At 36.1% G+C, this 14105-nt stretch overlaps 1 protein-coding gene across 1 annotated transcript in view; it reads left to right on the top strand.

Annotated features, from left to right (window-relative positions):
- The window catches only part of dennd4a (DENN/MADD domain containing 4A), a 116283-nt gene that overhangs the window by 15653 nt on the left and 86525 nt on the right, over positions 1 to 14105 (top strand). Inside the window, exons 5-7 of the mRNA XM_031832824.1 lie at positions 1153 to 1222; positions 10021 to 10190; positions 10543 to 10781. Of these exons, the coding sequence (XP_031688684.1) occupies positions 1153 to 1222; positions 10021 to 10190; positions 10543 to 10781 (479 nt within the window). The remainder of the gene's footprint in view (positions 1 to 1152; positions 1223 to 10020; positions 10191 to 10542; positions 10782 to 14105) is intronic.

Here is a 14105-nt window from a genome sequence, read left to right as displayed (position 1 = left end):
ACATTTCTGAGGAGAATGGCCCTAGACCTCACCCTCCGATCCATCAGGTCCCAGACATGCTCAATGGGATTGAGAACCGGGCTCTTCACTGGCCATGGCAGAACACTGACATTTCTGTCTTGCAGGAAATCACGCACAGAACGAGCAGTATGGCTGGTGGCATTTTCATGCTGGAGGGTCATGTCAGGATGAGCCTGCCGGAAGGGTACCACATGAGGGAGGAGGATGTCTTCCCTGTAACGCACAGAGTTGAGATGGCCTGCAATGACAACAAGCTAATTTCGATGATGCTGTGACACACCGCCCCAGACCATGACGGACCCTCCATCTCCAAATCGATCCCTCTCCAGAGTACAGGCCTCAGTGTAACGCTCATTCCTTCGACAATAAACGCAAATCCGACCATCACTGTGAGACAAAACAGTGACTCGTCAGTGAAGAGCGATGGTGGGTTTGTGCCCATAGGCGACGTTGTTGCCGGTGATGTCAGGTGAGGACCTGCCTTACAACAGGCCTACAAGCCTTCAGTCCAGCCTCTCTCAGCCTATTGCGGACAGTCTGAGCACTGATGGAGGGATTGTGTGTTCCTGGTGTAACTGGGACAGTTATTGTTGCCATCCTGTACCTGTCCCGCAGGTGTGATGTTTGGATGTACCGATCCTGTGCAGGTGTTGTTACATGTGGTCTGCCACTATGAGGACGATCAGCTGTCCTCATAGTGGCCACATCTGCAGTCCACATCTGCAGTCCTCATGCCTCCTTGCTGCATGACTAAGGCACATTCACGCAGATGAGCAGGGACCCTGGGCATCTTTATTTTGGTGTTTTTTCAGAGTCAGTAGAAAGGCCTCTTTAGTGTCCTAAGTTGTCATAACTGTGACCTTAATTGCCTACCGTCTGTAAGCTGTTAGTGTCTTAACGACCGTTCCACAGGTGCATGTTCATTAATTGTTTATGGTTCATTGAACAAGCAATGGGAAACAGTGTTTAAACCCTTTACAATGAAGATCTGTGAAGTTATTTGGATTTTTACTAATTATCTTTGAAAGACAGGGTCCTGATAAAGGGACGTTTGTTTTTTTGCTGAGTTTATAATGCATTGTCTTTACCCGTTTCAATCACATATTGTGTTTGTCTGTTTGTCCATGTCAGTGGGGATCCTCGGTGTACCTGTGTTACAAGAAGTCACTGGCTAAAACCAACACAATCGCATACAACGCAGGTAAAGGACTTGGATTCTCTAATGCACAGACAGTGTAATAGGACAGGATATTAGACAGTGTAATAGGACAGAATACTAGACAGTGTAATAGGACAGGATATTAGACAGTGTAATAGGACAGGATATTAGACAGACAGTGTAATAGGACAGGATATTAGACAGTGTAATAGGACAGGATATTAGACAGTGTAATAGGACAGAATATTAGACAGACAGTGTAATAGGACAGGATATTAGACAGACAGTGTAATAGGACCGAATATTAGACAGTGTAATAGGACAGAATATTAGACAGTGTAATAGGACAGGATACTAGACAGTGTAATAGGACAGAATATTGAACAGACAGTGTAATAGGACAGAATATTAGACAGACAGTGTAATAGGACAGGATATTAGACAGTGTAATAGGACAGGATATTAGACAGTGTAATAGGACAGGATATTAGACAGACAGTGTAATAGGACAGGATATTAGACAGTGTAATAGGACAGAATATTAGACAGACAGTGTAATAGGACAGGATATTAGACAGACAGTGTAATAGGACAGGATATTAGACAGTGTAATAGGACAGGATATTAGACAGTGTAATAGGACAGAATATTAGACAGACCGTGTAATAGGACAGAATATTAGACAGTGTAATAGGACAGGATATTAGACAGTGTAATAGGACAGAATATTAGACAGTGTAATAGGACAGAATATTGAACAGACAGTGTAATAGGACAGAATATTAGACATTGTAATGGGACAGGATATTAGACAGTGTAATAGGACAGAATATTAGACAGACAGTGTAAAAGGACAGAATATTGAACAGACAGTGTAATAGGACATGATATTGAACAGACAGTGTAATAGGACAGGATATTGAACAGACAGTGTAATAAGACAGGATATTGAACAGACATTGTAATAGGACAGGATATTGAACAGACAGTGTAATAGGACAGAATATTAGACAGTGTAATAGGACAGAATATTAGACAGACCGTGTAATAGGACAGAATATTAGACAGTGTAATAGGACAGGATATTAGACAGTGTAATAGGACAGAATATTAGACAGTGTAATAGGACAGAATATTGAACAGACAGTGTAATAGGACAGAATATTAGACATTGTAATGGGACAGGATATTAGACAGTGTAATAGGACAGAATATTAGACAGACAGTGTAAAAGGACAGATTATTGAACAGACAGTGTAATAGGACAGGATATTGAACAGACAGTGTAATAGGACAGAATATTGAACAGACAGTGTAATAGGACAGGATATTGAACAGACAGTGTAATAGGACAGAATATTGAACAGACAGTGTAATAGGACAGGATATTGAACAGACAGTGTAATAGGACAGAATATTGAACAGACAGTGTAATAGGACAGAATATTGAACAGACAGTGTAATAGGACAGAATATTGAACAGACACTGTAATAAGACAGGATATTGAACAGACAATGTAATAGGACAGGATATTCTACACCTGCATTGCTTGCTGTTTGGGGTTTTAGGCTGGGTTTCGGTACAGCACTTTGAGATATCATCTGATGTACGAAGGGCTATATAAATAAATTTGATTTGATTTGATTTGATTTATTGAACAGACAGTGTAATAGGACAGAATATTGAACAGACAGTGTAATAGGACAGAATATTGAACAGACAGTGTAATAGGACAGGATATTGAACAGACAGTGTAATAGGACAGCATATTAGACAGACAGTGTAATAGGACAGAATATTAGACAGTGTAATAGGACAGGATATTAGACAGACAGTGTAATAGGACAGCATATTAGACAGACAGTGTAATAGGACAGAATATTAGAGAGTGTAATAGGACAGAATATTAGACAGACAGTGTAATAGGACAGGATATTAGACAGACAGTGTAATAGGACAGGATATTAGACAGACAGTGTAATAGGACAGCATATTAGACAGACAGTGTAATAGGACAGAATATTAGACCGTGTAATAGGACAGGATATTAGACAGACAGTGTAATAGGACAGCATATTAGACAGACGGTGTAATAGGACAGAATATTAGACAGTGTAATAGGACATAATATTAGACAGTGTAATAGGACACAATATTAGACAGTGTAATAGGACAGAATATTAGACCGTGTAATAGGACAGAATATTAGACAGTGTAATAGGACAGGATATTAGACATACAGTGTAATAGGACAGAATATTAGACAGTGTAATAGGACAGAATATTAGACAGTGTAATAGGACAGAATATTAGACAGTGTAATAGGACAGAATATTAGACAGACAGTGGAATAGGACAGAATATTAGACAGTGTAATAGGACAGGATATTAAACAGACAGTGTAATAGGACAGAATATTAGACAGTGTAATAGGACAGGATATTAGACAGACAGTGGAATAGGACAGAATTTTAGACAGTGTAATAGGACAGGATATTAAACAGACAGTGGAATAGGACAGAATATTAGACAGACAGTGGAATAGGACAGAATATTAGACAGTATAATAGGACAGAATATTAGACAGTATAATAGGACAGAATATTAGACAGACAGTGTAATAGGACAGAATATTAGACAGTATAATAGGACAGAATATTAGACAGACAGTGGAATAGGACAGAATATTAGACAGACAGTGGAATAGGCCAGGATATTAGACAGTGTAATAGGACAGAATATTAGACAGACAGTGGAATAGGACAGAATATTAGACAGTATAATAGGACAGAATATTAGACAGACAGTGTAATAGGACAGGATATTAGACAGTATAATAGGACAGAATATTAGACAGTATAATAGGACAGAATATTAGACAGTATAATAGGACAGAATATTAGACAGACAGTGTAATAGGACAGAATATTAGACAGTATAATAGGACAGAATATTAGACAGACAGTGTAATAGGACAGGATATTAGACAGTGTAATAGGACAGAATATTGAACAGACAGTGTAATAGGACAGAATATTAGACAGACAGTGTAATAGGACAGAATATTAGACAGTGTAATAGGACAGAATATTGAACAGACAGTGTAATAGGACAGAATATTAGACAGTATAATAGGACAGAATATTAGACAGACAGTGGAATAGGACAGAATATTAGACAGTATAATAGGACAGAATATTAGACAGACAGTGTAATAGGACAGAATATTAGACAGACAGTGGAATAGGACAGAATATTAGACAGACAGTGTAATAGGACAGAATATTAGACAGTATAATAGGACAGAATATTAGACAGACAGTATAATAGGACAGAATATTAGACAGTGTAATAGGACAGAATATTAGACAGTATAATAGGACAGAATATTAGACAGACAGTGTAATAGGACAGGATATTAGACAGACAGTGTAATAGGACAGAATATTAGACAGTATAATAGGACAGAATATTAGACAGACAGTGTAATAGGACAGAATATTAGACAGACAGTGGAATAGGACAGAATATTAGACAGACAGTGTAATAGGACAGAATATTAGACAGTATAATAGGACAGAATATTAGACAGACAGTGTAATAGGACAGAATATTAGACAGTATAATAGGACAGAATATTAGACAGACAGTGGAATAGGACAGAATATTAGACAGACAGTGGAATAGGCCAGGATATTAGACAGTGTAATAGGACAGAATATTAGACAGTGTAATAGGACAGAATATTAGACAGACAGTGGAATAGGACAGAATATTAGACAGTGTAATAGGACAGGATATTAAACAGACAGTGTAATAGGACAGAATATTAGACAGTGTAATAGGACAGGATATTAGACAGACAGTGGAATAGGACAGAATTTTAGACAGTGTAATAGGACAGGATATTAAACAGACAGTGGAATAGGACAGAATATTAGACAGACAGTGGAATAGGACAGAATATTAGACAGTATAATAGGACAGAATATTAGACAGTATAATAGGACAGAATATTAGACAGACAGTGTAATAGGACAGAATATTAGACAGTATAATAGGACAGAATATTAGACAGACAGTGGAATAGGACAGAATATTAGACAGACAGTGGAATAGGCCAGGATATTAGACAGTGTAATAGGACAGAATATTAGACAGACAGTGGAATAGGACAGAATATTAGACAGTATAATAGGACAGAATATTAGACAGACAGTGTAATAGGACAGGATATTAGACAGTATAATAGGACAGAATATTAGACAGTATAATAGGACAGAATATTAGACAGTATAATAGGACAGAATATTAGACAGACAGTGTAATAGGACAGAATATTAGACAGTATAATAGGACAGAATATTAGACAGACAGTGTAATAGGACAGGATATTAGACAGTGTAATAGGACAGAATATTGAACAGACAGTGTAATAGGACAGAATATTAGACAGACAGTGTAATAGGACAGAATATTAGACAGTGTAATAGGACAGAATATTGAACAGACAGTGTAATAGGACAGAATATTAGACAGTATAATAGGACAGAATATTAGACAGACAGTGGAATAGGACAGAATATTAGACAGTATAATAGGACAGAATATTAGACAGACAGTGTAATAGGACAGAATATTAGACAGACAGTGGAATAGGACAGAATATTAGACAGACAGTGTAATAGGACAGAATATTAGACAGTATAATAGGACAGAATATTAGACAGACAGTATAATAGGACAGAATATTAGACAGTGTAATAGGACAGAATATTAGACAGTATAATAGGACAGAATATTAGACAGACAGTGTAATAGGACAGGATATTAGACAGACAGTGTAATAGGACAGAATATTAGACAGTATAATAGGACAGAATATTAGACAGACAGTGTAATAGGACAGAATATTAGACAGACAGTGGAATAGGACAGAATATTAGACAGACAGTGTAATAGGACAGAATATTAGACAGTATAATAGGACAGAATATTAGACAGACAGTGTAATAGGACAGAATATTAGACAGTATAATAGGACAGAATATTAGACAGACAGTGGAATAGGACAGAATATTAGACAGACAGTGGAATAGGCCAGGATATTAGACAGTGTAATAGGACAGAATATTAGACAGACAGTGGAATAGGACAGAATATTAGACAGTATAATAGGACAGAATATTAGACAGACAGTGTAATAGGACAGGATATTAGACAGTATAATAGGACAGAATATTAGACAGTATAATAGGACAGAATATTAGACAGTATAATAGGACAGAATATTAGACAGACAGTGTAATAGGACAGAATATTAGACAGTATAATAGGACAGAATATTAGACAGACAGTGTAATAGGACAGGATATTAGACAGTGTAATAGGACAGAATATTGAACAGACAGTGTAATAGGACAGAATATTAGACAGACAGTGTAATAGGACAGAATATTAGACAGTGTAATAGGACAGAATATTGAACAGACAGTGTAATAGGACAGAATATTAGACAGTATAATAGGACAGAATATTAGACAGACAGTGTAATAGGACAGAATATTAGACAGACAGTGGAATAGGACAGAATATTAGACAGACAGTGTAATAGGACAGAATATTAGACAGTATAATAGGACAGAATATTAGACAGACAGTATAATAGGACCGAATATTAGACAGTGTAATAGGACAGAATATTAGACAGTATAATAGGACAGAATATTAGACAGACAGTGTAATAGGACAGGATATTAGACAGACAGTGTAATAGGACAGAATATTAGACAGTATAATAGGACAGAATATTAGACAGACAGTGTAATAGGACAGAATATTAGACAGACAGTGGAATAGGACAGAATATTAGACAGACAGTGTAATAGGACAGAATATTAGACAGTATATTAGGACAGAATATTAGACAGACAGTATAATAGGACAGAATATTAGACAGTGTAATAGGACAGAATATTAGACAGTATAATAGGACAGAATATTAGACAGACAGTGTAATAGGACAGGATATTAGACAGACAGTGTAATAGGACAGAATATTAGACAGTATAATAGGACAGAATATTAGACAGACAGTATAATAGGACAGAATATTAGACAGTGTAATAGGACAGAATATTAGACAGTATAATAGGACAGAATATTAGACAGACAGTGTAATAGGACAGGATATTAGACAGACAGTGTAATAGGACAGAATATTAGACAGTATAATAGGACAGGATATTAGACAGACAGTGTAATAGGACAGAATATTAGACAGTATAATAGGACAGAATATTAGACAGTGTAATAGGACAGAATATTAGACAGACAGTGGAATAGGACAGAATATTAGACAGTATAATAGGACAGAATATTAGACAGACAGTGTAATAGGACAGAATATTAGACAGACAGTGGAATAGGACAGAATATTAGACAGACAGTGTAATAGGACAGAATATTAGACAGTATAATAGGACAGAATATTAGACAGACAGTATAATAGGACAGAATATTAGACAGTGTAATAGGACAGAATATTAGACAGTATAATAGGACAGAATATTAGAGAGACAGTGTAATAGGACAGGATATTAGACAGACAGTGTAATAGGACAGAATATTAGACAGACAGTGGAATAGGACAGAATATTAGACAGACAGTGTAATAGGACAGAATATTAGACAGACAGTGGAATAGGACAGGATATTAGACAGACAGTGTAATAGGACAGAATATTAGACAGTATAATAGGACAGAATATTAGACAGACAGTATAATAGGACAGAATATTAGACAGTGTAATAGGACAGAATATTAGACAGTATAATAGGACAGAATATTAGACAGACAGTGTAATAGGACAGGATATTAGACAGACAGTGTAATAGGACAGAATATTAGACAGTATAATAGGACAGAATATTAGACAGACAGTGTAATAGGACAGAATATTAGACAGACAGTGGAATAGGACAGAATATTAGACAGACAGTGTAATAGGACAGAATATTAGACAGTATAATAGGACAGAATATTAGACAGACAGTATAATAGGACAGAATATTAGACAGTGTAATAGGACAGAATATTAGACAGTATAATAGGACAGAATATTAGACAGACAGTGTAATAGGACAGGATATTAGACAGACAGTGTAATAGGACAGAATATTAGACAGTATAATAGGACAGAATATTAGACAGACAGTATAATAGGACAGAATATTAGACAGTGTAATAGGACAGAATATTAGACAGTATAATAGGACAGAATATTAGACAGACAGTGTAATAGGACAGGATATTAGACAGACAGTGTAATAGGACAGAATATTAGACAGTATAATAGGACAGGATATTAGACAGACAGTGTAATAGGACAGAATATTAGACAGTATAATAGGACAGAATATAGACAGTATAATAGGACAGAATATTAGACAGTGTAATAGGACAGAATATTAGACAGACAGTGGAATAGGACAGAATATTAGACAGTATAATAGGACAGAATATTAGACAGACAGTGTAATAGGACAGGAATATTAGACAGACAGTGGAATAGGACAGAATATTAGACAGACAGTGTAATAGGACAGAATATTAGACAGTATATAGGACAGAATATTAGACAGACAGTATAATAGGACAGAATATTAGACAGTGTAATAGGACAGAATATTAGACAGTATAATAGGAACAGAATATTAGAGAGACAGTTGTAATAGGACAGGATATTAGACAGACAGTGTAATAGGACAGAATATTAGACAGACAGTGGAATAGGACAGAATATTAGACAGACAGTGTAATAGGACAGAATATTAGACAGTATAATAGGACAGAATATTAGACAGACAGTATAATAGGACAGAATATTAGACAGTGTAATAGGACAGAATATTAGACAGTTAATAGGACAGAATATTAGACAGACAGTGTAATAGGACAGAATATTAGACAGACAGTGGAATAGGACAGAATATTAGACAGACCGTGTAATAGGGCAGAATATTAGACAGTATAATAGGACAGAATATTAAACAGACAGTATAATAGGACAGAATATTAGACAGTGTAATATGACAGAATATTAGACAGTATAATAGGACAGAATATTAGACAGACAGTGTAATAGGACAGGATATTAGACAGTATAATAGGACAGAATATTAGACAGACAGTGTAATAGGACAGGATATTAGACAGTATAATAGGACATAATATTAGACAGACAGTGGAATAGGACAGAATATTAGACAGACAGTGTAATAGGCCAGGATATTAGACAGTATAATAGGACAGAATATTAGACAGACAGTGTAATAGGACAGAATATTAGACAGTATAATAGGACAGAATATTAGACAGCGTAATAGGACAGAATATTAGACAGACAGTGGAATAGGACAGAATATTAGACAGTATAATAGGACAGAATATTAGACAGTGTAATAGGACAGAATATTAGACAGACAGTGGAATAGGACAGAATATTAGACAGACAATGGAATAGGACAGAATATTAGACAGTATAATAGGACAGAATATTAGACAGTATATAGGACAGAATATTAGACAGACAGTGTAATAGGACAGAATATTAGACCGTCAGTATAATAGGACATAATTTTAGACAGTATAATAGGACAGAATATTAGACAGACAGTGTAATAGGACAGGATATTAGACAGTATAATAGGACAGAATATTAAACAGACAGTGTAATAGGCCAGAATATTAGACAGACAGTATAATAGGACAGAATATTAGACAGACAGTGTAATAGGCCAGGGTATTTCTAATATTATATCTGATTTCTCTCTCTAGGTCTGTTGTGTAGGTACCCAGAGGAGGACGATGAGTCTTTTCCCCTGCCGGAGTCTGTTCCTCTGTTCTGTCTGCCCATGGGAGCTAGCATTGAGTTCTGGCCAGCTCACACCAAACACTCCCTGCCTGTCTTCTCTACCTTTGTACTGACTGGGGCCTCTGGAGACAAAGTGGGTACAAGCACACATACCAGAGGAGGCTGGTAAGATAAACTATAAGGGGAAGGGCTCATTGTAATGGCTGGAATGGAATCATTGGAACGGAGTGAAACGTGGGTTCCACATGCACGATGTGTTTGATACCGTTCCATTCCAGCCATGACAATGAAACCGTCCTCCTAAGGCTCCTCCCACCAGCCTCCTCTGACACACAGAATGACAGATAGATCTTTTATTTGATTTATTTTACCTTTATTTAACTAGGCAAGTCAGTTAAGAACAAATTTTTTGGGATTTGGGGATACGTTACTTACTTACTTTTGTGTGTGTGTGTGTGTGTGTGTGTTCGTCTACCTCTCTCCAGGTGTATGGAGCTGCCATCCAGTTCTATGAGCCGTACCCAGAGGACCAGCTGAGTGACAGACAGCGTTCTCTGCTGGGGCTACCGGGCACGTGCAGTAGCAGCGAGGGGACAAAGAGCGTTCACGCTAACAAGAGTATCTGTTTGCTGTCACACTGGCCGTTCTTTGACTCATTCAGGAACTTCCTGACGTTTCTCTACAGATACTCCATCTCTGGACCACACGCTCTGCCCATAGAGAAGTGAGGAGTAACACACGCACACACGCACGCACACACACACGCACGCACGCACACACACACACGCACGCACGCACGCACGCACACTATATGAATAATCATATTGGAAAACAGTGGGTTAACTGGTCTAGGAACAGTGGAACAGTGGGTTAACTGGTCTAGGAACAGTGGAACAGTGGGTTAACTGGTCTAGGAACAGTGGAACAGTGGGTTAACTGGTCTAGGAACAGTGGGTTAACTGGTCTAGGAACAGTGGAAACAGTGTGTTAACTGGTCTGGGAACAGTGGAACAGTGGGTTAACTGGTCTAGGAACAGTGGAACAGTGGGTTAACTGGTCTAGGAACAGTGGAACAGTGGGTTAACTGGTCTAGGAACAGTGACAGTGGGTTAACTGTCTAGGAACAGTGGAACAGTGGGTTAACTGGTCTAGGAACAGTGGAACAGTGGGTTAACTGGTCTAGGAACAGTGGAACAGTGGGTTAACTGGTCTAGGAACAGTGGAACAGTGGGTTAACTGGTCTAGGAACAGTGGAACAGTGGGTTAACTGGTCTAGGAACAGTGGAACAGTGGGTTAACTGGTCTAGTAACAATATGAATAATCATATTGGAAACAGTGTGTTTAACTGGTCTGGGAACAGTGGAACAGTGGTTAACTGGTCTGGGAACAGTGGAACAGTGGGTTAACTGGTCTAGGAACAGTGGGTTAACTGGTCTAGGAACAGTGGAACAGTGGGTTAACTGGTCTAGGAACAGTGGAACAGTGGGTTTAACTGGTCCTAGGAACAGTGGAACAGTGGGTTAACTGGTCTAGGAACAGTGGAACAGTGGGTTAACTAGGTCTAGGAAACAGTGGAACAGTGGGTTAACTGGTCTAGGAACAGTGGAACAGTGGGTTAACTGGTCTTAGGAACAGTGGAACAGTGGGTTAACTGGTCTAGGAGCAGTGGGTTAACTGGTCTGGGAACAGTGGAAACAGTGGGTTAACTGGCCTAGGAACAGTGGAACAGTGGTACAGTGGGTTAACTGGTCTAGGAACAGTGGGTTAACTGGTCTAGGAACAGTGGAACAGTGGAACAGTGGGTTAACTGGTCTAGGAACAGTGGGTTAACTGGTCTAGGAACAGTGGAACAGTGGAACAGTGGGTTAACTGGTCTAGGAACAGTTATGGACACTACTGTCTGATAATAACCATGAACTAAAAATAATAATATGGACACTACTGTCTGATAATAACCATGAACTAAAAATAATAATATGGACACCACTGTCTGATAATAACCATGAACTAAAAATAATAATATGGACACCACTGTCTGATATAACCATGAACTAAAAATAATAATATGGACACCACTGTCTGATAATAACCATGAACTAAAATAATAATATGGACACCACTGTCTGATAATAACCATGAACTAAAAATAATAATATGGACACCCACTGTCTGATAATAACCATGAACTAAAATAATAATATGGACACTACTGTCTGATAATAACCATGAACTAAAAATAATAATATGGACACTACTGTCTGCTAATAACCATGAACTAAAAATAATAATATGGACACTACTGTCTGATAATAACCATGAACTAAAAATAATAATATGGACACCACTGTCTGATAATAACCATGAACTAAAAATAATAATATGGACACCACTGTCTGATAATAACCATGAACTAAAAATAATAATATGGACACTACTGTCTGATAATAACCATGAACTAAAAATAATAATATGGACACCACTGTCTGATAATAACCATGAACTAAAAATAATAATATGGACACCACTGTCTGATAATAACCATGAACTAAAAATAATAATATGGACACCACTGTCTGATAATAACCATGAACTAAAAATAATAATATGGACACTACTGTCTGATAATAACCATGAACTAAAAATAATAATATGGACACTACTGTCTGATAATAACCATGAACTAAAATAATAATATGGACACTACTGTCTGATAATAACCATGAACTAAAATAATAAATGGACACTACTGTCTGATAATAACCATGAACTAAAAATAATAATATGGACACTACTGTCTGATAATAACCATGAACTAAAAATAATAATATGGACACTACTGTCTGATAATAACCATGAACTAAAAATAATAAGAAAGTATAACTACTATAACACTAGTATAACTAATGCTACAACTACTAATAACACTAGTATAACTACTTGCTACAACTACTAATAACACTAATATAACTAATGCTACAACTACTAATAACACTAGTAATAAACTAATGGCTACAACTACTAATAACACTAATATAACTAATGCTACAACTACTAATAAACACTAGTATAACTACTGCCCTTACAACTACTAATTAACACTAGTATAACTAATGCTACAACTACTAATAACCACTAGTATAACTAATGCTACAACTACTAAATAACACTTCAATTATTAACTAATGCTACAACCTACTTATAACACTAGTATAACTAATGCTACAACTACTAATAACACTAGTATAACTAATGCTACAACTACTAATAACACTAGTATAACTACTGCTACAACTACTAATAACACTAGTATAACTACTGCTACAACTACTAATAACACTAGTATAACTAATGCCTACAACTACTAATAACACTAGTATAACTAATGCTACAACTACTAATAACACTAGTATAACTACTGCTACAACTACTAATAACACTAGTATAACTAATGCCTACAACTACTAATAACACTAGTATAACTAATGCTACAAACTACTAATAACACTAATATAACTAATGCTACAACTACTAATAACACTAGTATAACTAATGCTACAACTACTAATAACACTAGTATAACTAATGCTACAACTACTAATAACACTAGTATAACTAATGCTACAACTACTAATAACACTAGTATAACTAATGCTACAACTACTAATAACACTAATAACTAATGCTACAACTACTAATAACACTAGTATAACTACTGCTACAACTACTAATAACACTAGTATAACTAATGCTACAACTACTAATAACACTAATATAACTACTGCTACAACTACTAATAACACTAGTATAACTACTGCTACAACTACTAATAACACTAGTATAACTAATGCTACAACTACTAATAACACTAATATAACTAATGCTACAACTACTAATAACACTAATATAACTAATGCTACAACTACTAATAACACTAATATAAACTAATGCTACAAACTACTAATAACACTAATATAACTAATGCTACAACTACTAATAACACTAATATAACTAATGCTACAACTACTAATAACACTAGTATAACTACTG

This window comes from Oncorhynchus kisutch, linkage group LG10, assembly GCF_002021735.2.
Source record: "Oncorhynchus kisutch isolate 150728-3 linkage group LG10, Okis_V2, whole genome shotgun sequence".
In the NCBI taxonomy this organism is placed as follows: domain Eukaryota; kingdom Metazoa; phylum Chordata; class Actinopteri; order Salmoniformes; family Salmonidae; genus Oncorhynchus; species Oncorhynchus kisutch.
This window is presented reverse-complemented; position numbering and strand designations above follow the sequence as displayed.